We start from the raw sequence: 26,659 nt of genomic DNA, 5'->3' as shown, positions 1-26,659 counted from the left end.
CCTTCAAATCTATGTTATCTGATTAAATTAAAATAAAAGCTTTTTAAGAAGTCCATTATAAAATCTCAGAAAGACTTAAAACTCAAACCGAACTTTCCTCTGCAGGCAAGCAGATTAGCAAGGCTAATGGAGAGTGGATCCAGGGCATGCTACCAGTTTTTATGCCAAAACCCTGCTGCTCCTGTTTCTTCCTCTCCATATGTTGCCCTGTTTTTATAAGCAGTGTAGCAATGTTTGAGGCTTCAGCTGGCTGCAGGGTGCCACAGTCAGGAGTGCTATCCGTCTACTGAGCAGCAGTCTTCCTCTTGACAGTAGGGGAGAGGAATGAAAATGGGGAGAAATTGGGTGTTGTTCCCACCTTAGAGATGGGGAATTTATCCACCAAGAGTGCAGCATCTCTCCCAGTCGTGAGGGCTGAGGACGAGCCAGCCAACACCTGAGCAAGCTCCCCATGGTCTCTGCGGTCAGAAGGCTACGCTCGTGACATGTAGTGAAGCAAGCCCTCTGCTTTATTTATTTAAACTTTCCAAATGTTTTATGGGGCTTTTTTGTGAAGTCTACAGGGGCTGGTGGTTCATGCAATTAGGAATATTGCTGTGGCGCTAGGGATGATTTTATTTGATCTGTAGCCAGTTTCTTGAAAAGAGCTATGATTTTTTTATGCCCAGCTGTATATTTTACAGCTGGTGACCAACAGGGCTCTAAAACCGTCAAAATGCTTGTATATAAACGGCATGAAAATAATAATTATAAGGAAATAGCAATAATTTCTTCAGTACTAGCGTAAAACAGTGGGTTTTTAATTTAGGTAGCATTAATACATGCTTGCTATAGAAATCACGAGTGTTTTAATCACCTTTTAGTGATTAAATTTGTCTCTTGAATGAACATATGCATAATAATAAATTCTAATTGATTTTTTCTCTCTGTAATCTAGATAGCTAGAGAATCCATTTTTGCTGACACAAAGCTAAATAATCAAGGCTAATGAGAAAATCCCAATTTAAAAAAATTGAAAAGCATAGTTGTCCTGTCAGCTGATACAGCTTTTGATGACTTTACAAGCCATTAGGAACTGAATTTGTAAGAAGGGTGTATACAAATGCTACAGATCTTTAGAGGCAGAAGAAAATGTATGGCTGGAGGTTAAGAGAGAGGCACGGGTGATTGTCAGCTCTTAAGCTGGACTCCACTGCTCTCTGTGTGTGTGTGTGTGTGTGTGTGTGTGTTTGCTTGCTCCAAGGTTAAAGCACATGTTGCCTTTCATATCTGTAACAGTTACAGTAGAATGAATTTATCTTCCAATATTTCAATAAATGAGAGTAACTGCAAGCTTTGTACATGATGAATACAGGTGATAGATACATCATAAATTTTCCTTTCTTTAAAGGAATTTTGAAATAAGTTGTATATCAAGTACTGTTCACTTTGTGCCAAAAGCATGTGACTAGGTGGTAATTCTCAGATGGCTTGAAAAGAAAGCTTTTTCATGATTCTGATTTTCTAAGTTCATTTTTAAATGGACCTTTTAAATGGCTCCTAGTTTAATTAAATGTTAAGTCTTTTACCCTATCTCCTTTTAATAGAATCTGAGTTTAAAAAACAGTGGAAGTGTAAGTAGTAAAATGAAGTTTTCTCTCTAATGAAAGAGCAATAGTAAGTTCAGATACCTTTTCTTGCATCAGTCTGACACTTCCATGATATGTTTATAATATTACTTGCTTTGTTTGGCATGATTGTCCTTGTGCAATCATTTGTATTTCATACAGCTAAGAAACACTTGTCTGCTAAGTGCTGATGGACTGTAATTGGTGCAACAACATTGAATCAATTTCTCTTTGTTTCAGGTGATCAGACTTTGAGAATTTGGGATGTGAAAACCCCAGGAGTCAAACTTGTGATACCAGCCCACCAGGCTGAGGTCTTGAGCTGTGACTGGTGCAAATATGATGAGGTATAAAACTATTCATCCCACTGTTTTGCTAATTGAACCACTGTCATTAAATAGCGGGCGTTTTACTGCAACATTGTTGCATCTTCTCTTCATGAAAATTTGCCTAGTTGTATGTTGCTCTCATTCACTGTTAATCTTCAGAAGAGCATTGTTCTAAGAGATGGTCAGCCCAAGCAGATCAGAGATGTTGCTTAACTCTTTAGTGTAGTGGGCAGAGTAGTGAAAAGTAGAAGACCAGTCTGTGTTTCCCTGTGCTCTTTAATTTACATACTTGGGATGTCACTTCATTTATGATTTATTAACCTGCATTTTTTTATTTATCTATCTTTTGTATCCAACATATGCATTGCTCCAATTTAGTAATTGTTGTGATATATCTGTTTTTTGTTATATCATCAGAACTTGCTGGTAACTGGTGCAGTTGACTGTAGTTTGAAAGGCTGGGATTTGAGAAACATCCGGCAACCAGTGTTTGTCTTGTTTGGTCATACCTATGCTATCAGAAGAGTAAAAGTAAGTTGAATTTTATTTCCCATTGACCAAGTGAATTGTTACACAAATTTTTCTGGAAGCGAGTAATATTTTATATTATCTAATAAGTTGGAGAAAGCCAACAGGATTTTGGATGTTACAGTGACTGTTCTTGAAAACTTTCAGTTTAGCACTGTCAAACATTTTGATGTCTCGCAGATTGCTGGGATTTTACAGTAAATTACATTTTCAAAGTCAGTATATTAACACTAAGAGTGTTAGAGGGCTTGAGAGAGGATTAGAAGGTTGACTTCAGCTAAATTATGTGGGAAATTTGAGATGGGGAAAACACTTCCCCTTACTCATTTTTAAATGATGCTGTTCCTTTGTCTTTCCACACAGAGAGTGCCAATATTCACAGAGGACAAGACAGAGAACACATTGTGAATATAAACTTTCTGTATACAAAGAAAATATTAATGCATTCAAAGAGATTTTGAAACTTTATGCATAAAAGGCTACAGATGACTTTACTGTATCTGTGTACAACTAGAACTCCCACCAATAAGAATTTGCTCTCAATGCACAATGACTGTTTTTCATGTTGTATGAAAATATGTATCCAAATATCTTTTTAGGTAAACTCAGAAACTATAACTATGTTTCAATGTAAAATATTGAAACCAGCAAAGAGTGAGAGAGTCAAATGCCTCAATATCAAGGCCTCCTGAAAAAGGAGATAGTACCTAATCCTTTTCAAGCCTTTCAGGAACAGGTATGTTTATTAATATTTTCTAGGAAGTCTGAACTAGCAGAAAAAAGTTAGCCTGGGTTGGTATTTTGCTTCACATGGTCTTGATTTGTTTCTTTTTTTTTTATTTGATACTTAGAAGTTTCTGTGCTCAGTTTGTAATTTGTCAGAAAAGGGTGTGACTCAGGTAGTCATTCCGTATCACAAATCCTTTTCATGGTCAGACAACATGAGAAGCTCCTGGTCTCCTTGTTCCAGCTGTGCCTGTTCTCCCCACTGGTGATTGATGATGAGTCTTTTTTTCTAATTTAATGCCTGCATGACTGTTCTCTAATCTGGCTCTGTGAAATATTTTTCATAGGAGAAGATGCATCCATGTGAAAAGGAGCCATACTGAGAGTACATGACTTCTATTCCGTCTTGCCAGGCTTTCATTGCTTCCATTTCAAGACAGACATGGTCCCTGAGGACTTAAGATATGACAGTGTGAGCCAGCACCTCAAGAGGGTGCAGCATATCTCCACTTGTGTGGTATAACTCACCAGTCACACTGAATTGAGAGAGAGACCTGGATGCTGCCTCCATAAAGGCCGCTGCCCCTACTGTTATCCCTTCCCCTGCATTGTGCTGACACTAGGGATAGTAAAGCTGCAGCTGATGGCTCTGACTGAAAACCCTGTCCCTGAAAGTGACTAGTTTCTGTCTGGATCACTAAGCTGTTTCAATTTGTTGCTCAACCACACGATTGCAAGCCTTGACACAAAGGAGGGGGACAGGAGCACGCAGTTAGAAGTGGAAAAGAAGGTGGAAGCCACAAGTCTTGGCAGCAGTGCACTCTGAAATTAGCTTAAACCAACCATGAAATCACACTCTTTTGTTGCCTGTCGTTTGTATTCTGTTCACTTGTTCAGGGGTTGTGTTGACTGTCAGATCTGAGGCTGGCAAGGAATTCTACCCAACACAATACTGTCAGGATTCCTGCAGATTTCTTATGGTCTTTCACTGCAGTACAGGGCATTATCACCACACTGAGGTCATCTGGAGTCCTTTTTAGGAGAGTTTGATGTTGATGCATTTGATCCTCACCTTCTTAGCTGGCTTAATATCTTACACTGAAACATAGTTACGGTTTTTGCATTTACCTTAAAACTTGGATAAATGATCTGTTGGAGGTCAGGATGGATGATAGGGTGGTATCTTCTGCCTGTATACAGCTGTTCGGATGATAAAATTGTAGTATCTTACAGTTAAATGGAACAGAATTTTCTCTTGTAGCAGAAAGACATGCAAATTTTTTCAACTTACATGTGTAGCAGTCTGCTAAGTATTTTGATAGTTTGCTTAGGTAAGTTTCTAGGATACTTAAGGTTAATGACAAAGCTTTGACAGGATGGTTTTGCTTTATCTTAAACTGTGTGGACATGCAGAGGGGGCTTATGGAAAGTGTACCATTGTTTTTTGTTGCCCATCAGACCTCTTCCTCTCTAGTATTTTTTTTCCTGATGTGCAGAACCTGTTTTCTTTTGGGGTTTTTTTCCCCTCAAAAAAAAAAAAATGCAGGAGGTCTGCAGAGGTTCAAGTTCCAGCATGCACATCCCTCAATTCTGCTATAGTAAAGAGAACTCTGTCTGCAGAGTTCAGCAGCCACCAACATACTCTGTTCTCTTGGAAACTCGATCAGTTGTGGCAATAGCCCAGACTTAACTTTCAACTTTGTAGTTGCTGTGAAGAATATTAGAAATATTCTTGCAGGAAGACTTAACTATGAACCACAGTGTGCAGGACCTGCATTTCAAACTCGTTACGTCAGTGGCTTGTTGTATTTCCTGTTAAGAAACACAGATTTTAAAATAGTTGGAAACTGAAGGTTGCCAAAAAACTGGAGCTGAGATGAACAATTTTTGCATACCTGCATCCTTCTTTTGCTGCAGTTCTTAAACCAGTCTTCAGAAGTCTATGGAAGAGTGTATCCTGTAAATTGCCCCATAGGAGAGGGGGAAATCATGAAATTATGTTACATTGCCTTCAGTTTTTCTGCTTCTCTCCAACTTTCCCATTTGTATAAATAATTTCAAAATGCTAGGATATAGAATTAATGACAGTAATACATCTTATATTCTCTGCAGTGTGGCACCAATTTTGTCTCTCTGAAAATAATTAACTGGCCACATAGCTGGTTTGAAACTTGATTTATATAACAAGATGAAACTCAGCCTATTAGCTAAAAGCAGAATTTAATGACTGTTTATGTGACTGTTCCAGAGCTTCTTAACTTTACACCAGGGTTTTTTGGTACTGCTGTAATGAAATCTAAGCAAACCAGGATCCCACAGAGCATTCCTTGTGTTTATTAATTCTATGATTCCTTGTAATTAGAAGCATGGAGGAAAAATACATTGATGTAGTCTGTTTTGTTGCAGCACAATGTAGTACCAGGCAAGATAATTTAAATAGTTAAACTTTGATAAACTTTGATAACTTGCTACTTACAGTAAGTCTGTATTATGTTCACAATGTTTTAACTTCAAAAGTTGTTTGGGTTTTTTTTTTTTCAGTTTTCACCATTCCACGCAACCATATTGGCCTCTTGCTCCTATGATTTTACTGTAAGGTACAGTATTTTCTCTAATTGGATAAAACTAGAAAGGTGATCTATTTTAGTATGTCTCGCAACAGAAAATAGTTCCAGAGTGGTTATACTGAAGTATAGTTAACGCTGCTGTCAGATGCTTCATAAGCTATGTTGAAAATGCATGGGTTTGTCATTTAAAGGCCAGCTCAGTCACTCTGCTGAGCAGTATCTGCTCTGTCAGATAGATGCTTTCTGCAATCCTTTTCACATCACTTCACTGAACATAGTTGCATCCAGCTGTGATGATATCTGATAAGAAGGTAATGCCCTCTTAAAGTAATTTAGTTAGGTGAATTCTTATGTTTCTGTGACACATTTTTATTTAGGCTTTTTATGGACAAAGTTTTTGTTCTACCAGTATCTGAGGAGGCTTTAGTAGATTTCCACAGTGTGTATGCTGAAGCTTTTTAGACAGTACTTCTTCAAGTTCCCCTGGCTGCTCAGTATATCTGATATTGCAGGGGATCTCATAGTAAAGTTGTTTTAAAGCTGATTTAAAGTCCTAAAGAAGTTTGATTTGATACTGGGATTTCTCTAAGATACAATGTTGTAAGTCAAAACACTATGAAGTATTCCTGAATACCTCAATCACATTCTTTGATCTATTTGATCACATTTTAGTTGTCTAACGTGGACTGAACGTAGTAGGCAGTACATTAAGAAATGGGAGAAGCTCTCTTGTCTCCATAAAGGACTGCAAAGTTATCCCACTTGTCCATATCATCTCAAATAATGTCACTCCTGGTCGTGTCCTAATCTGTCTGACACCAGACCTAGAGAGGCTCTGTTGCCAAAGGGTTCTGTTGTTAATTCTCAGTGGTAGTATGTGTTGCTAAATGATAAATCTATCCAGTCTTCTGCCATAACTTCATATATAAAGTTACTTCATGAAGGTAACGTATTAAGCATTAAAGTGACTTGATTGTGTTGTCTTGCTCTTCCCCTTTTTGACACCAACTATATCCTTCAGGTTCGGCGCTAATGTGCTTCGTGCAGTACTGAAATCTAGTACAATTTCAGCTCTGGTATTTTTGTATGTGGAAATTGTCAGAAAAGATGAAGAGAGCTACTAGCTCACAAAGCATCATGTCTGTAAATGCAGAGCTTGGGGACCTCTTCACAAAATTCACGCTAGTCATTATTTTTCTGTTTCTGACTAGGGAGAGAGCAGAATTGAAGAAATGAAATACAGATGTTTGACAGTTTTCTAAGACTTGAATTTGGTATAAGTGAACAAACAACAGAGAAGGCCAGGTGAAAGTCTTTGGAAAAGGTGTAGCAAGCAAAATATTCTGTATAATGGAGGAAAATTATTGCCATGAAATTTGGGAACAACTCTTTAAAAGACTATGTTTTACATCTACCACATACTGTCATTTTATTGGATGCACCATGCACTCCACATGTACATGTCCTGTTATACATGCACATGTACACCACACATGTGGATGTGTGGATGTGAATATATGCACATATACACATACATTTCAATTTAAGAGTAAAAATCCTTGATAAATATATAAAAGGTGGAAGAGAAGTAGGGGTTCTAGTACATGGCATTAATTATGGATCTTGTTGAATCTACTCAAGGTCTGTGACTTTTTAGCCCCATTTGATGGGTAGGGGCTGATTTTTGATTAATAGAACAGCATGGTATGGCAGTCCCTTAAAAATAGATTTGTTGCAGTGTTATTTTATTAACAGTTATGATATTGTTCATTTATATTCTTTGGCGAGTCTGTTTGAAGCTTAGAATTATCTGCAAGCAATAGTTTATAGTAGATAGAATAGAGCATAGTATTGGAGCAATCCTTTACTGTCAGAGCTCTGTAATCTGAAACGTTACTGCAGCTTTATAGTTTAACCAAAAGTTGCAAAACTTAGTTCAGATTATCAAACTGTCATGTAAGAGGCAGGAGTTTTGCTTGTTTCAGGTTGTACAGCTAGTTTGGCAGATAATCACAACTGGATATCTAAAAGAAAAAATAGTAGGTTGAAAACAAAGCTAACAATGCTTAGATTCCTCCTTTGCAAATAGTATAATAATTGAATGTGGGCTACAGTCAAGCTATTGAAAAGAAACCTAGTTGACAAGCCAGCTTCATACGGGGAGGTGAGAAAAAAGAGGATGTTGATTTGAACTTGAGTTTTTACATACCTCGGTATTATGATTTATAATCCCTGTCCAGTAAATGCTTCATTCAGGCAATTTTTTTCTGTACCATTTCCTTACTCTTTAGAAGAACTCATAGAAAATGTAGGCTAATTAAAGAGCGGATTAAATACAAATGAATCATTAAAATTCCAGGAAATACACAAAGTACTGTAACATTTCCAGAACTACTCTAGGCCTGCATGCATATTCCTGAATGTTATCTCTGTCAAAATTCAGTTTGGAAGAACATCAGTATCATCTTTTACTGGAATCACCATTTTGTATTTTTGGACTCTTCAGTACAAAAAAGAAATCTTGCTGCATTAGTCACAGAGAGTGCTCACAAAAATCTAAACAGAAGATCTGATAAATTATAGAGCTTCATTAAGCTGGTATCAGGCCAGATTTTTGATCATATTCACAGAATATGTCCCTAAGGCAAAAAGGCAATTTTTGTTAAAAGTTGTACTATATTGGATATCATCTCCGCAGCACACTGTAAGGTAAACCACCATCTCCAGCCCTCCATGACTGTGTACAAGTTCAGTAACTTGGATCACAAAGAAGTCTTACAGAATAAGGCTGATCATAAAATAAACTGTGTTTCATTTCAGCTGGTTATCCTTACTATCCTTGTATTCTTTTTTCTATATTTTTTTCCTTCAAGGTGAAAAGGCGGGTATTTGCTCATTTGCTCTCTTTTTTTCTTATTTTCCTCAAATGGAAAATGTCTTTCTATACCCCAATTGCTTCATAATGTTGATACTTCACTGCAACTATAATGAAATTATCTCTTCAGAATATTAGTATGGAAATAGGTAGATGTTCCCAGTTAATGCCTGAAGTAACATCATTGCCCTCATTGGCCTGTATCCAAAAGTAGCTTGACACTAAACTCTCCACTGACAAGTTTTTCTAGTTTGCAGGAAGAACTTTTACAAGTCCGTGCAGGAATTGGAGAATAGGAGCAGGGGGATGAATTGTGTGATACACATGTAGTAAGCTAGCACTGAGTTCTGTGTTGCTCTTGATAGGTTCTTGGTTTTATACATCCGCATGCTACTGTCACTTGTGCCTGGTGTGGTTTTGTTTGAAAGCTAGCATTAGTTGTTGAGTGGGCTTTTATGGAAAGCAGCCTCTAAGCAGCTGGTCACACCCACCTAAAAATATTGTATATTAAGACATTTTGTAACCTAAGGCCATTAATAAAGCTTTCATGAATAAATATTTACTATAAATATTTTTGTTCTTACCCAGAAGGACATAGACTTGATGAGTCTTTGTGATTCCATCCGTGCATTTTCATAGAATCATTTCCTGGAGTAAGTTTTGAACTTACTGAAAACTTAACTAGATTTGACAGGAAATTCAGTCTAAATTTACTAAGCTTTTACAAATTTAATAGAAACTCATGAGCGTGCAAGACAGGGAAACCCCAAGAACTGCCTTAAGGAAGGTAAGAGATGTGGCATGAATTCACCACCACAAGTAAGCAATCTTCTTACTGATCTGCTAGCTCCTTATCATGCAGCAACAGGCTGCCACAACAAATACAATTGTACCGACACTGGAACTTGCAACCTCTTTGTTCCCAGACGGTGGTGAAGGTGCAGGGGCACTTGGTAAGGCTAGAGTGGAGGGTAAGGCCAAGGTAGGAGATATGCAGGAAAAACTATATTTGGGTTGGTAAAAGTGATTCGGTTGGGGAGCACAAGTGTTCGTGACTGCTATGGGTGGTAGAAATTACAAGATCCATAGCATGACAGGCTTTTTCTCTTCTTATAATGTCTTGTTCAGAATAAGCAGTCCACTTGCAATACATGTGCAGCTTATGAATTGCATGCCAGGTACGTGTAAAAAAATAAACTGTAGAGAAATGAGGGAGAAGCTAAACTTTTAACAATTCCCACATTAAAAAGTTTAAGAAAATGCATTCATACAGGTTTTGGGGTTTTGTGATTGGTGCAGATGTGACTGAAGTTGTGGCTTCATACATAAGATGGGTAAAAATAGCAGTTCTGAGTGACACACCTGTGATTGTACAGGCTTTACAAACCTGTAAGGGACCTTAAAAGCCTACGGGTTTGTCCGCCCCATTTTTTTAAATTCATGCTGCTAACTGTAGATACACTTTCAGCTGAAGTAATGCAAGCACACCTACTTGTGCTGTGAATGCCATCTTCACTTCGCTGTAGAACCGTCCTGCTGTGGTAAACAGTGTCTTAGAAAAATTGCATTGTCCTCTCAGTCTGCAGAATGTGATGGAAGTTGAATCTGAGGAAAATATTGTTGTCACCATGGTGGTTTTGGAAGCTGTGCTATAGACAGTGTTTCTCATTTTGGGTTGCAAAGTTTTTATGAGAACCATCATTAATTTGTCATCAATAGTTCTCAGTCCTAAGACTGAACATTTTTTGGGCTTTCACTAGTAACTATTAATATATTAAGAAAAGGTTTCAAAGCTTCCAGTCAGTCTGTTGAACTTGAACTAAGTTGTAGTACTCTTAAATTCTAAACTGCTTCTGACTTTACAACTTCATATGACGTTGTATGACTTCATGTAACAAACACTGTATTGTCCCACTATTTTTAAAATTGATCAAAAGGTCTTCTTTAATCGTAGTTCTTAGTTATGAGCGTCTGTCTTTCAAGCATTAATAGAGAGCTAATGTGGTAAGGAAGACTATTACTTAGAAACAACAAGGTTTGTTTCCTTACCTTCTTATGAACAAATGTGGGAGGATGGAATTGCTGAGATGGTCTTCTGCTCCTCTCTCCTGCAAAGTAAGTTGTTTGTTTTAGATCTCAGGTACTAGGAAAAAATTAAGAGGGTTGTTGCTATGGCATAGCCATTGTGCTGATACCACTCTCCTCGTTCATGAAGGAAATTACATCTACATATAAAACAAACTGACCCTGCTGGCTCCAGTGTTTGCTATTTTACCTGAATTGGTTTGAACTTACAGTATTTCCACTATAGTTGGTCTGATAATGAGCTGTTCTTGTTAAGTATTGTCACTTTTCCCAGTAAAGGCAAGGGAAAGAGACCTCTGTGATTGTTACAGAAGTAGTAAGACATACAACTGACTCCTGTGTGAAAATCTGAGCTGTAGAAAATTTGATTACAGCTGACAGCCCACAAAATGTGCCATGCTGTGCAGCCTGTGGACTTTTCTCAGCAGTATATACAAGACAAGAAAGAGAAACAAATCTTTGTTCTGTGCCATCATATGGAGTTTTGTCAGTGTGTTATTTGAAAGTTCTGGGCTTGAATCCTTTATTTCATGACTGAGGTATCTTTTACCTCTATTTTAATCCCATCTACTCTTACATCTCTCATACTTGCTGTTAATTGCATTGACGGACACTGCATCTTTTGGGACAGTAGCTGGGTGAAGTAGAGGACTTCAGAATTGTTATTTGCTAAGTATTTTTATCAACCAAGGCTCAAAAGAAAATTTTTTTTTAAAAAATATTTATTTTAAAATTTTCTTTTAAAACTAGTGGAATTTTGTAATGCAGCTCAACTGTGTAGTACAAATGTGTTTTTAAATTCTGTTTTACAGGAACACAGTCTCAAATTTGAGAATGTGCATGACTGAGGTCTCTAAATGAGTGTGTAATTTTTTATTCAAATAAAGACCCCATAGTTAATGATGCCAAAAACTGAGAAAGAAAATCTCAAAATTGTGCTAATATCTTTCAGGGGTAAAATTCCCCAGCCATCAAGAAATATAACAAGAATATTCTAGCCTATGTTTTTTCTTCTCTTTTAGTAATGTCCCAATGACTGCTCCCTGGTGCCAACTTTGATCTTGGTTTCTGCAACAGGACACAAAGGTGGCTTTGCTCAGTGGGGTTTAATTTATGCAAATCAGCAGATGGCTTTGCAGGAGTATAATTTGTTATGTTTCCTAAGTGGATGAGTTTGCTTTTTTAAATACCCTGGCAGCAACAGATTTGTCAATATCTTGAATTGTATTTTTGAAATGGCCTTTCAATTACTTTAATTGTGGTTTGTTTGATTTTTTTACCTCTCTCACTCCCTCCTTTATTCTCTCTATAGATTCTGGGATTTTTCCAAGCCTAATCCTTTGCTGGAAACAGTTGAGCATCATACTGAATTTACATGTGGTCTTGATTTAAGTCTTCACAAGCGTGGTCAGGTAAGAGCTGGGATGCATTTACTGTTCACTTGCCTCTTATAGGCACAGGTCATGGCTGGCTGCAGGACTTGGATCCTGAATAAGTCACCAGATTGCACTAAGCTTCTGGAAGTGAGTCTGGCTGAATGCTTATCAAATAAGGTCCATTTTTATTTGTGAAGCAGTTCCTTGCATTGGGTAGGAGAGGAGGACAGGACAGACAAGATTGCAAAATCAGATAACTGAAAGCCGTGGTGAGCTCTGGGAAAGAAAATGGGATATTTTTTTTTCAGTAGGAGGAATAGTAGAGAAGAGTCTAGAATGCTAGGCTGAGATACCGAGCTTTCTTCCATCTACTTCAGTTATCAAGTTAGATGTCAGTAGTGTCACATGATACCTAGGCCTGGTTTTTTTAGAGGACTAGGAGAGGCTTAATCTGTGGCTGAAATTTAAAAACCCTCAGCTATTAATGTGAATAAGTAGAACCTATTTTATCAGTAGCCCTTATTTATGTACTGGTTCTGTAAGGATTCCCCTCTCATTCTGTTGCTACACTTGTTTCTATTTTGTAAACAGAGGATTCTTTTTTTGTAGTATGAAATGATTTTTTAGACAAGGAAAGCTGAAAAACTGAAGGTAAATTTTACTTTAAAATAACAGTATTAACTGTTCCTAATGCACTATTTAACGTGTCAGAAATATAATTTGCATCAAGATTCTTCTCAGATTCACTGTAAAATGATTGTTTCACCCCAGATAAAAATTGTAACATCTGCATTCACATTCTGTTTGGACAAAGCAAATTAAAACTATTGTAATTTCTGCTGGTAAAAGGACACAGGAGAAAGGTGTAAGTTTGGCAAAATACTTAGCTTACTGCATGTGGAACCATTCTAGGTAAATGATAGCTTGATGGGTTTTCTGCCTGGTTGGTTGTTCCTTAAATTCTGTTGCTTCAGTTGTGCTGCAGTAACTACACAAGGTCATGCTGTGAATCACATTGGGAAATTTATAAAGCTGAAAAAAGCTTTCAAGGTTCAGGTTAGTTTTCATCAGTGCAAGGCAAGAATACTTAAAGGCCAGTTGCTGGGGATTGACACTTCATCCCAAGTGACTGCATAGATGTGATTTGGCTGCACTGGATCCAGAGGGAGCAGAGAGCATAGCATAGTGCTTTTAGGGCTTCACAGTCCCACAGCAGTGCATGGGCTGAGCCCAGCTCAGTTTTCCATGGTGTGGGTTTGCATTTGATCTGAATGAAGAGAGATTTTTTTCTTCCATTTTCTATTGAGGATGTGATTACTTTGACTATAAGCCCGTTGCTTCATGGTAGATAACGAATTGAAAGAAAAGTGCATATGCACTTTTATGTTGAAAAAAGGAAAATGGTGGTGCATACCTGTCAACACTAGGACATTTGTACATTCAGGTATCTTGTTTTTCCATGCAAAAATTCTACAAGTCTGATGTTGGATTTAATGCATAGAATCTATAAATCTGGAGTACATATCCATGTTTGCTGAGTGCCAATGTGCGTTCCAGACAGAAGTTTGGCATTTGCAACAGCTTTATTATTCCTGTTTTTTTCCATTGAGTTGATTTAATGTATTCTGTGGGTTGGATATCACAGCAGTGAGAATTGTGGGATTTTTTGTTTTTTTAAGAAGTTTAAAAATCTGTGATAAAATTGAACTCTCACTGAGTTAAAGAGTGAACACAAGGGAAACATAGCCCCATTTTGAAAGGAAGACTCATGAGACACTATCCTGAGTATACTTTGTTCAGCTCTGAGTAGGACATGGACCTGTTGGAATGAGTCCAGAGAAAGGCCATGAAGATGATCAGAAGGCTGAAGCCTCTTGTACAAAGTAGTACAAGTACATCTCTTGTACAAAGACAGGCTGAGAGAGTTGAGGTTGTTCAGCATGGAAAAGACAAGGCTCCAGGGAGACCTTGTAGCAGCCTTCCTAAAGTACCTAAAGGGACCCTCCGAGAGAGCTGGAGAGGAACTTTTTACTAGGACACATAGTGATAGGACAAGGAGTAATGGCTTCAAACTTCCTATCATTGGTAGGTATAAAGAAGAAATGTTTTACTGTGAGGGTGATGAGACACTGGAACAGGTTACCCAGAGTTGTGGATGGAAGTATTCAAGACCAGGCTGAAAAGGACTGTGAATAACCTGGTCTAGTGAAAGGTGTCCTTGTGAATGTCAGGAGGGGTTTGAACTAGATGAGCTTTAAGGTCCCTTTGAGCCCAAACCATTCTATGATTGTATGAACACCTGCTGAATAGTTGCTTCCAGTATGAGCCCTTGGAGTCTTTCCCTGGCTTCTGCATCCATCTAACAAAGATTATTTGCTTAAATTTTATGCTGCTGTTCCCAGTATGTAGGTTGTCTTTATGTCTGTTCTTTATCAATCTGATGATGAGCTCCATTATCTTCTTCTTCATTTATTTGTTTTCTTAGTTTATTTGCATGATTTGTGATTTTCACTGTGTGTTTTATAAGGAGTTGCGACTTCAGATTTGAACTGCTTCTCTCCTTCGGGGAGAAAGAGAAGAAGGATCCAGAGAGAATGCAGGGTATTTTATTTATAATGGACAAGCTATTCATTTATACTCAAATTAAGTACCATTCTGGTCATTAACCTTTGCTTTCTTTCTTAATGATATCTTTTGTTGTCTAGACAGATTATGTTTTCTTTGGCTTTGCACAATGAACTTCAGTATTTTTTACATGTCAAAGAAAAAATTATCTGCACTATTGAAAGGGTTCAGAATAGATATTGTGATTAAGTAGCTAGTAATCTAGGAATTACAAGACATTCCTGTGGAACTGATTGAGCTTTGAACAGAGCCCACAGGCAGAGAGTCGCAGGAAAGCAGGTTCTTGTGCTAAGGGAGGCAATGTGGAAAAAAATCTGGTCATAAGGAATGTAAAGAGACTCACTAATATTAGCTAGATGTTACAGTAAACTCCTTTGCACTTAATTACATATTCTAGTACCTATTTTGGATTATCTGCCTCTATGTAGAGAAGGTGTTTTTTGAAAACTTTGGATTTTAAACATGGGATGCTGTAAGGTTTGAGGTTTTTTTCCCCCACCATAATGTTAATGTCAGATTCATCGAAATTTGAGACAATAAACAAACTTTCAGGTGCACAGAAAAATGTGCATTTTGCAGTGCAAAGCATTAACAGAAATGATCCTCATGATGTTCAGAGTATTTCTCTGTTAAACTTGAAGTGCTGGTGTGAGAGTTTGCCAGGCGTGTTTTCCAGGAGATAATACTCCCAGCTCCAGCTTTCAGCCAAAGTAGCCTAGGCACACATGAGAACAGTGGCAAGACCCTAAGCATCAAACATCTTTTAAATTTGTGATGATGTGTAGTATGTAGAACTGAGCAAATCTGTTTACCCTTTCAGCAACATTGAAGAGTATGCAGTTTTTAAAAGCAGATAGTTCTTCCCAAAGTTTAGGGATAAGAAAAACTACTGAAGTTTGCTTCCTTGTATACACACTACATAGACATATGATTTATGTAGGGATTAAAAATGGTAATCAGCTATAAACTATTCCTTGCTTGGGGCTGGTAATGCTAGACCATGTAGTGGAGTTCTGCTCTGTAGCTCACTGGATTTCTTACTTCTCGCCTGATATTTACTTTCCTGTTTGTGATCTGTGAATGTTCAGATTAATAAAAATATCATACTGCTTTAAGCCATCTCTTCCTTGGATTTTGCTGTGTTTATGTTCATGTTTACATGCTGTAGGCACCTTCCTTTGGTGTTACTTCTGCAGCTTTATTTAAAAGCAGCATTTTTCTTCTCTTGTAGGTTAAATGCCATATGGAAGTCATGAATTAATTTTTAATATCTTCAGGCAATCCATTAATGACACAGATAAAAGTACAGATCTTGTAAACATTCCATTCTTGTCTTGATTCTGAAATTATTTCCATAAGTATATAAAGAATAGAAAATAAACGTGTATCATGGATTTCTTTAAATCATGGATGAAAAGACACCCAGCCCTTTTCTGTTGCAGTTCGAAAACAATTTTGCCTAACACGAATGTAAAAAAACCTGACACTCTGAATTTTGTCTGAAAGTCTTTTTTAGCTTCACCTCACATCTGTTCTGAACTCTGTAAAGCAGCCAGTGGAAAGTATAAATTACTGATTTCCACTGAATCAGGCTTTCTGTTGTGCTGCTGAGAACAGAATTGAGTATCTAATGGGAATAGGAGAGGAATCTTTCAATTTCTCTATATTTCTGTGCTGTGAACAATGACATTCCCAAACTGCAAGGATTCGTAATTTTCGGTGGGAGTGATGGCAAGTGATGTAGTGGCTTAGAGCACTTGATATGTGAAAAGCACATTAGACATCTGTAACATGCCAGATCAGAACATACTGAACTCTAGGTTTTAGAATAACTTGTGTACAACACAAATAGTGATCACTTAGGATTTGCTTCTACTGTGATTGTGTGTGTTTGGATCATAACTGCACTGCAAAAGGACAGCTCTCTGTGTAAATTGCTGTTTCTGTTTGGGAGGAAGCTTGTTTTCTCTAACCTTCTAGTTGCACCTCCTTTTTTTTCCCAATTCTCCCCCCCCATCCCACCTGGTAGGGTCAGGGTGAGTAGCAGCAGCATGGTACACAGTTGCTGGCAGGGATTAAACACGCAACACCCTGTATCATGGAGATACTGATGGTACCAGTGTGGTACCCGTGGCTCTTGTGCTCCGTGTTACACTGGCCTTGTAATTTGGCCTTCCTGAACTTCCACTCTCTTCTTCCTAAAGCTGCAGAGTGTCACCAGCATGTTCTGCCAAAACACAGTCTGCTTCTTCCTTGCACCTGGCCAGTGGTAGAGCTGAGAAGAGGTGCCTGCTTTGGTCTGTTGATCCCATTAAATTTATAGTATTCTGCATCACTAAAATTTTAAAGCAGTCATGTCATTTCTTTCTAGCTGGAGGGAGGCCATGGCTAAACTGTATACACTTGACCTGCATGTCCTGAAGGTAATTTGAAATCTAGTTCTAAATTCATCCAGCTTTATGGGGAAATTTTTGATCATTGTCAAGTTTTGGTGTGCAGGTTTGTTCTGCTCCTTGTTTTCTTTGTGCAGCTTTTGGAGTGTGCTGCATTAGCTGTGCCAACACAGGAAGCAGAAGGGACAGGAGGGGCTGCGGAAGTTGGCTTAACCAGTATAGCCAAATATAAATGCAGATGATGTCTTTAGTAAGGCTGTTTGGCTATGTATTTTGCTGTTCATTTAAATTAATTGTGGATGCTCAAGAGGCCCAGAAATGATGATTGTTCCATATAAAAGTGGAGTTACATCTTGTGGAAATGTACAGAAAAACAGACATTCTCTGCTTTTTCCTTTTGGTTGCTTCCCCTTACCTTTTGCACTTAATTACTAAGGACCTGATAGCTTCCACCTAGCTGTTATGGTTATCCCACTGCTATAATTATAACAGTATCTGCACGTGTTTTAATCTCTCCTTATGGTCCTTCTCTGGGATGCTACTAAAGTTACGCAGTTTCTTTGATTCTTTGAGATAAAAAGAACCTGCTTACCTAATTTCAGAGTGTTTTTTTCCAGAAAATATCAGATTTCACCAGCTGCAAGTATTAAACCAATCTGAACATCTTACTGAGTTGGAGGGGCTAAAAGAAGGAGATATTTCTTACTGGTGCTTACTGTATGTCTTTTCCAGACTGTGAAAATTAAGCTTTCACTATGTAAGTCAAAGCTAAGCACTCATGAGTAATGGTCACTATTTGCCATTATCAGCAAAAGTCTCAGTGTTTGGAAAGGTTTCTGTCAGACCTCACAATTTTGTAAAAGCTGCAAGTGTTTGGAGAGGAAAATCAGTTTGGATACTGAAGTACTGGGATGGGAGACAGTACTTTCTTACTCAGTAAATGTGTTGCTCATGCATTTTATTTGGTGCAATGGCTTACAAATACTTGCTACTTCTGTGAGCCCCTTACATCCCTTACTCAGTGTAGTGGATTCTGTTTCTCTCCTGCATGACCAGTAAATGTTAAAGAAGTCCCAGTGAATTGCACTAGTGAAACTCGGTGGAAGACAGCAGGACTTTGCAGCTGTTAGTGAAAATACTGTTTGCCTTATGATTATTTGTGATGGTATCCCAAAAGGAAGGAACTGAACTTAACTCTGAGCTGAAGGATGAATTTGAAGGTTGGGTAGGGTCATTAGAAAACAGTTTCACTGATGTAAATTGACTTCATTTGGGATCACCAAGGTCAGTATCAGCACAGAAAGGCATTTTTCAGTCCCAATGGACCTTCTACAGAACTCAAAATTGACTTACCAGTTAAACCAGTTCTTGAAGACTGAGGTGATGTCTCCTAATTTACAGAGTACAGAGGAATTGCTACCAAATCTCAGGAGACTTCAAGAACTTTTTTCTAATCTGCAACTCACATCTCCATTTCCTTTACAACTTTCTGATGAAAGCACACTTGGAAGACTTGCATTTACAAATATGTGACATGACTTCCAAGTCATCTTCCTGTTGCCCATGTCAGAGTATCAGAACAAATGATGAGACAGGTCTCAGCTTCTTAGATCAGTTCTTTGTGACATAGCTTTGCAACACGAAAAATAATGCCACTCAAGTCTATTACCTCTTTCTTTTCCCCCTAAGAAAGAAACAGATTTTTTAAGCAGCATTTGGAGCATCTTTTTCGGATAAATCTAGGTTGAACCTAGATCTTTATAAGTTCTGCTCCAGGGTTTGTTTAATTTTGTCTTTACTGGAAATAATAATTAAATCAAGCTATATTTTTTCAAAAGTAAATTTAAAAAAATATAGTTGTTACTGCACATTGAAAATAAAAAGTCTTATTTGTAAACTCTTATAATTTTCACTCTCATGTAAAGTTTGGCATTATGCAGTTCACTCTGGCAACTACTAACCAAACAGGCCACAATAGTGGTCCAGTTTTTTTTTTTAAGAAAATAGGTACTGAATTAATTTAAACTCATGCATGAACCATTATGCATTTGACCAATCAGTTTCAATGTTCATTTATGAAAATAATTTGATGAGTAGCAACCCTACCAGCTTGCTTTATCTTCAATTAATCTCCCTCCCACAAGTTTAGAGGATGTTCAGGATCCCTCCAAAATACCTAATAATGATATAAATAGACCATTAAATTCTGTTTGAGAAGATACACAAGATAAGAAACTAGAAGAGGAAGGGAAACAGCTAATGGGAATCAAGAGCTGAAATTTTTCTTGCTGACTCTTCTACAGAAAAAAAAAAGCCTTATCTCATTTGAAAACAGGATGAGGAGAAGCTGAGAAGTGGGTCTTTTTCAGGCACATTTATGTATTATCATGTGATTCATTATGAGCACTCTGGAAACTCAGTGGCACCAAGATAGTTCTGGAGATATTAATCTAGAGAGGGCTGTACTTTGTTCTGATTAAACCCTTTCATAAAGGGTAATTGAACTCTTAAGTTTTTAGTTGTTCTTTTGAATATATTTAATCTTGATTAGGTCTTGCAGATTTATTGTGCCTTCAAGTACTGAATAAAAAAGTTAGTGGCTAACTTGGGAGTTTTCTCTTGTTCTCTTGCTTCTTCTGAACAGTAAAGAGGCAGAATGTCACACAGGTAATTGCACTAGACTGAATGGATTGCCCTCGGGTGCTGGAAAAGGTCTAAGTCTATTGCAAGGCAAGATGATTGTGATGAATAGGAAACAGAGGGCCTGTCAAAGGAGTAAATCAGTTAGTGAGTCAATGGCAATGGCTCTGATAAATGAACGGATGTCAGTATTAAATCAGTTGGTGGAAAACATTGTTATACTCTGGGACAAGGATTAACATTTCAATAAAATACAGGATAGCTGTTTTAGCTGAGTTGAACTAATATTTTCTAGTCAAGCAATTAGCTTTCTGCCATGGTTGCAGTGTTGTTGGTTTGTTTGCTTGGTTTTTGGCTTGAAGAGAAATACAAAGAGAAAGCGATCCCCATTTTTGTACTTTTTTTTGTATCTTTGCTGGCAGATAAATTGGCATGATATTTGTTCTGCAGTAATAACAGTTTAGTACCTTTAGTGTATATGCTGGTACCACAATTTTGCTACTGAAATAAGAGCATTAAAGACAATTAATAAATGTAATTTTGTTAGACTGTGTTCGTTCCATGTAGCTTTAATTACAGTGAAAATTACCAGGTTTAGAATGTTTCTTCTGTTTGTTATTTCTTCATGTAGTTTACCAGTCAGTGCAACAGAGAATATTCTTGTTTTACAATTAAGCTCTAATTATTCTGCTTTTCCCTGCAGTTTAATAGTTAAAAGTTGGTATAGTGAAATAGTAAAACTGCATTCTATAGTTACAAGACTGTTAATAAATGTTATGAAAGTTGCATGACATACAAAATATGCCATGCAAAAGAGTCAATATTATGAGGATATTGCAATTTATACAAATTATATTTATTATTTTATATTTAAATATTTATATTATTACACGATATATTATTTTATATTAATATATTATTTATTTATATTATATTTATTATACTGTTAATATTATTATATTTATAATTTTTGCAACTGAAATAAACTGTCTGCTGCTCTGCTGGCATGTCAGTTTAAAACAAATACAAACAAACAAAAAACCAACAAAACAACAACAACCAAACAAAAAACCAAAACAAAACAAAAACAAAAAGAAAAAACACAAACAAACTCAAAACCATGCACCCTCTAAAAACTGAAATCAGTGAGATTTGTTTGAATCTCAGAGTAGAATTTGTCCCCAAGACAGCAGACTTTTTTTATAGGAGGACAAACCCATCCCTTCATGCTTCTAATGGCAGGGACTTCTATCAGGTGAGCAAATAAAGTGTGAGTCCATTTTCAATTTTCTTATATTTTCATCCCACCACAGGAGGATTTTCTTTATCTGTCAGTAATACCATCTGATTGATCAAAATACAAGCTTTAGGAAATTGCCCCTTTTTGTATGTTGTATTTATTTACTGTGGTATGCTGGATGAGCCGTCATCCCAATGAAATTTTTAATATTTAAATAAAGCAGCATTTGATTTATTTTTTAAAAAAAGCTAAAGTGCTTTGAAGTATTAAAAATGGTCATATGTCACATGAGAACTGACATTTCTAAATACTTTTAAAGCACTTACATCCAATGTACATCCTATGTTCTGCTTTTCTGGGGAAAGGTACACAACTGGCACAAGAGCACTGTGTAAGACAGGTCACAAGATAAAAGCAAAATGCAAGGAGAAGACATTTTGTAAATTGATGCAGTTGCTGCATGAACAAGTCCTTCTCTTTAGTTTAGGATACATCTTAGTAATTTGTATTTGAGGCAGTGACAGTCTCTGAGCCACTGCAAAGGGGCACATGGCACACTCCATCAATGAATGCTAGCTGCTGCACTCTTAGCTTACAGTTACCCCCTTTCTCTGGCATTGTTTGCTGTATTTTGAAGAAAGCATGGAGAAATGGAAATGCCATTTTATTTTTTAATGTTCTGCCATGCTGCAGTGTTCCCGTTTCCCAGAGATACTGTTTGCTGTACTTCACATGTGTATTTTCTTCAAGATTTCTTGTGTCAGTATTCCATGATAGACTTCCTGCTGCACAGGAGAACGTGAATCACGGTTACTTACTGTAGCTTTTGTTTTCATCTTGTTGCCTGGCCATGTTTTCTCCTTTCATGTGGTATCATTAAGTCAATGAGTTGGGTAACTTATCACAAGTGATCCTTTTCAAACTCTTTTAATATCCCCTGTTTATTTTTACTGTTGCTACATTAAATGGTTCTATAACTATATTTGTTCAGAGGAGATTTCAGGGATGCTAATTACATTGATAACAGGTGGGAATTCCCATGGGATTTTTTCCAAATGTTATTTTTGGTTTTTGTTTCTTTACAAAAGTAGAAAGTATTGCCTATAGAACATTGATCTGTATCTGTGCAGAATAGTAAAAAACCTGCAGTTTAGGTGATTACCAGCTTTTGCACAGCATTTAGTGGAAAACTCAAATTTTCTTTTTGGTATGATTTAAGAGACTGCAATGCAGCAGAACATTATGCTACAGAAAGCTCTATTGTGTTGTATGAATAGACAGACATATTGTCACGAGTTTTTTTGACCCATTTAGATGTATATGGAAAGCACTTCAAATAACTAAGTAGAACCAGCTAAGGAAGCAATAAAAATGAATAATAGTGCAGTATAGTAAACACAAAATGGGCTAATTATAGTTTGAAATCAAATACTGTAGTTGGATTTCCAAATTTTTAGTGTGCAGCTGTTCATTCTGGCTCTAGAAGAGAACAGGAATTGCAATTTGCAGCAGAAGGAAGCTTGTTGTGCAGAGCATCCAATACTGTATCTTTTGTGATCCCAACTGGAAATGACATTGTAAAGATACTGCAATATGGTTTCAGCCAGATTTGTTAGCATTCATTTGTGGACCTCATCACCTTTTTCTCTTTAGCTGTCCTCTTTCTTCTTCTATATTCCCTAGTTCTTGTCTCCTACAGTATTTAGTGAATATTTATGATAGGTCATCTTCTTGAGTAACTGCCAGTGTGGTTAGCCCTTTCACTTTGTTACACATTCTGAAGTGCGTTTTCAATTAATTTTCAAACCTAAAGTATTTCATAGTCTTTTTTGTTGGAATTTTGTTTTTTATTTAAAAATTTAAATGCTGTGAATTGGGTTAGCTTTCTGGTTTCCTGGTTTTAAGTTCAAGCCTTCATCTAAGATAGAACTTGGGATGTTGAATTCAGGAAAGTAGAGGTTATACTTGAATCAGTCACTGTGTTTATAAGATGCCTTTGCCACAAGTGGTACCACTTCATAGCAGACAAGTGGGGGTGTAGGTAGTGCTTGAAGCAGCACTACAGCCTCCAAATCACAATGACAGCAAATACACATTTCTCTTCTCAACAATAGACAGTGAGCTCATAGCTTATCAAGCTTGAGACTGAAATTCTGGCTTAATTTTTCAGGAAACTTCCTGTATAATTATGTTGAACTTTTTTGGTTTTCCATTCCTCAGCACTAGACATTAGGAAAATATCTATAATGGATTTCTGTATCTGCAAGTATAAGAAGGTTGTTGAGATCTGATCATGAAATGTTAAGATATTATGGTAGAAGGATCCTAAGACTCTATGAAGAGAAGAAACATGGAAGGTCTGGACTTGTGTGTGCCCTTCCTTAATTTAATTTTCAGTTACATTCTTTTGCCTATTTGGAGCAATCAGTTGAAGCCCAAAAGTTTCCCTGCTTTCCTCATGGGGAGTTTGGAAAATAGGAGGTTGTTAATTTTCATGTTTCTCAGTAAAGTTAAAGTTGAAAAAAAAACCTGAACCAAAACCAATTTAGTTACTGTGTAATTTTGAAGCATTGTAAGTCAGAGTACCAGCTGGTATTAAATCCACCATGTGCATTAAGTTCCCTGTGGTTTTTGTAAAAATTACACTTGTGAAGGATCTAAATAGATTTTGTTTGCTTTGTAGGTGGTGGACTGTGCTTGGGACGAACTAGTCAAGATCTATACTCCATCATGTCTGGCTGTTCCTGTTTAGAAGAGATGATCTGACACACCAGGAACCTTTCTCTCTTCTCCCACAGCCAGACTTGTGCTAAAGTGTCAACAGTGTCACCAATCTTAGTGTCTCTTTATAAGTAAAACTGCTTGAATGAGTGTTGTGCACTTGAACATGTGGAGACTTTAGGGCTTGGTTTACTGTACAGGTAGTACTTGAACTAACAAAATGTTCCACAGCTACTCAGTGGCTGAAGAGTGGCCATAGATACCAGTGGTGTCTTCAGAGCTGAATCACCAACATGAATTTGTTATTTGTCTGGCTAACGATGAGAGCAGAGGCCTGAATCTTCTTGTTCCTTAAAAAGATTAAAAGTAACTGGCAGTGTATGTTGAGATGTCACTGTAGTAAAGAAAAGAAAGGAAAAGAAAGGAAAGGAAAGGAAAAGAAAATAAAGGCTTTTTACTATAAAGTACTGTAATGTCAACTGAAGTTTGTATCACCCAGATGCATTTATGTTTTGCTGTGAGTCATGTTGCATTATTTTCTTTTGCAATATGATGCATTTATTTTTGATAGACAGTAAATGTCATAGTTTATAGCCAGCTGATTTGTTTGACCTTCTTGATTGCTGCTTCTCAAAGATGGTAAAGATTATTTTCATATATTTTTCCTTTAGATCTCTTTGAGTAAAACAGTTGATGAAGTTATGCAGAAAGATGCTCTGATAATAGAGAAAATGGTTATGAAAAAAATGAAATATATACAAAACTAATTGGATCACAGTCCTCAAGATTTAGAGATAGGGCAACCATCTCTTCTATTAGACTTGTCTTCTGTTTTCACTTAGAAAGTTTTTCCAAGAAGTAGAAGAGGAATGTGGCCATATATCCAGTGTTTCTGGACCTCTCATGGCCTGGGCAAAGTGAGAACTGATGTTCAGACCAGTTTACCTATATACATGCAGATTAATTGCATGATATAAGCATAGCAGATCCAGCATGGCCAAACTATTGAAGTCACTACAATATGCACAATATGTTCTAGGTATGTTGAATACTTTGCATTCTCAGTTTGACCCCTCAGCCCACATGCTGGTACTTTCATCCAAGTTTTCTGGGGCAAGTAAAGGTGTTCAGATGTTATGTTTCTCCAAGCACCTCTGAATACTGTTTTAGGATCAAACTGTGATAGTACTGCAGCATTCATTGGTGTATGTTAGCCTTCTCTCCTGGCTTCCTGATAGCCATTTTTTAACCTTCTTAAAACTGTCTCCCTTCTGCTGTTAGCCCATCTCAACTACCACTGCCACCAAAAGACTATTTGCAGGTTGGGTCTTTGCAGATCTCTGGTCAGGTTTTCATAGTGTGCTGTTAATAAATGCTCTATCCTTCTGGGTTGTAGCACTCAAAGATCAGCCAATAGCAGACATTGTCAGATCTGCTGGATGCTTTGAAGCCATGAAGAAAAGAATTCAGCTGAGCTAAGACATGCAAGTTGCAAGGAAAGAATGATTGTTAAATGTTGGCAAAAGAGACAGGGGATTAAAAGGTAGCCACAGGGAGACATGCATATAGTGATGTGGTATATAGGGCTGGATGGGAAGAAACTTGCTTCTACAACATGATAATTTGGATCCCAGTTGGATCTTGTATTTTTCTTGGGCAAATGCAAACTGCCCCAGGCTGACATTTTTTTGAGCTGAATTAATAACAAAAACTAGATTTTATCTTTTTTTATGACAGTGTGCTGTACCAAATCCCAAATGTTTACTGCACTTTAATTCTGCGTGCTGAGGAATAATGCAAAATAAAGCTGTGCTGCATGCAGTTTTCAGCAGTACCATGGGCCATAAAATCTAATTTTAGGCATTAAAATTGATTATTTCAACTTCAATAGTTCCTCCACTCTTCTGCTTTATCTCCCTTTTCTGCTTCGATTACAAGTTGCTTGTCTGAGTGGAACATTTTGGTGGCAGGTGTGTATTTTATATGCATGTTTCTGAGGGGACAGAGAGAGTGGGTTATTCCAGAATGCTGCCATAGCCTATCAGTTGGAAGGGAAAATTTAGAAAACGTAGTGCAGGGGAAAAAATTAGGAATTCTGAACATGCACACTCAGCAGACAGATTAAATCTTTCCTCAACTGCCTTCTCTCCCCTCATGTCCTGGTTAGCTTCAGTGCTGAGGGTTTAATTTTCTTGAAAGATGAGCACATCCAGAAGATACACATAGTAAATTAAAACTGTGGCCTTTAATCTTCCTGTGTGATCTTTGAATGGTGAGAATGTGCTGTAACATTTCTGCACTGTAATGGAAAAAACAATTTGGCAATAGTTGTTGCTGATTCTTAATTCTCAGGGAATATTTACTGTAGTTGTTTTGAAGAAATACTTCTTATTTTATGACCAGAATACTAGCTTCCAATATTTTTTTCATTTACTGAAACAGTTAACAACAACAACAGTCTAAAAGGTGTAATGTGTTCTACTTTCAAACTTGCTCCTGTGAAAGATTTTGTTTTATTTAAGTCTGGGTTTCTCTTTGGTTCAAGAAACATATTGATTAATCAAGTTCTAAAGGTGTGAATTCGTTGTTCTATGATGCTATTAAAATAATTGCACACAGTATCTTTGGCTATACTCTTGTGTTCACTTCCCCAATTAAGAAATGTTGTTCAAAAAGTAAATGCAATGAAAGATACTGAGAGTATCTTCTGAGAATATTATCATAATCATGGTTTATTTCATGTATGAATACTGGGTGATGGTCATATTTTTCTCCTGTACTAGTAGAGACCATACTTTATGCACCTTTTCCTAGCTGTGTGTCCCATCAGATCTTCATTTTCATAAAAGGAAGCTATTTTAAATTACTCTTTGTGTCTGCTTGTGCAGGGTATATGTCAGTGATTAACTGATCTCTTTCTTCTAGCCAAGTACAGTGCTGGCCTCAA

General features: G+C 37.1%; 1 protein-coding gene across 1 annotated transcript in view; it reads left to right on the top strand.

The window, feature by feature from the left end:
• PEX7 (peroxisomal biogenesis factor 7) overlaps positions 1–26,304 on the top strand; it is a 43,413-nt gene extending 17,109 nt beyond the window's left edge. Inside the window, exons 6-10 of the mRNA XM_062488922.1 lie at positions 1,848–1,954; positions 2,354–2,467; positions 5,732–5,787; positions 12,030–12,129; positions 23,675–26,304. Coding sequence (XP_062344906.1) covers positions 1,848–1,954; positions 2,354–2,467; positions 5,732–5,787; positions 12,030–12,129; positions 23,675–23,743 — 446 coding nt within the window. The 3' untranslated portion in view covers positions 23,744–26,304. The remainder of the gene's footprint in view (positions 1–1,847; positions 1,955–2,353; positions 2,468–5,731; positions 5,788–12,029; positions 12,130–23,674) is intronic.
• The last annotated feature ends 355 nt before the right edge of the window (positions 26,305–26,659 follow it).

This window comes from Cinclus cinclus, chromosome 3, assembly GCF_963662255.1.
Source record: "Cinclus cinclus chromosome 3, bCinCin1.1, whole genome shotgun sequence".
NCBI classification, from domain to species: Eukaryota; Metazoa; Chordata; class Aves; order Passeriformes; family Cinclidae; genus Cinclus; species Cinclus cinclus.
Note: the sequence above shows the minus strand (reverse complement) of the source record. Positions and strands in the feature narration are given on the sequence as shown.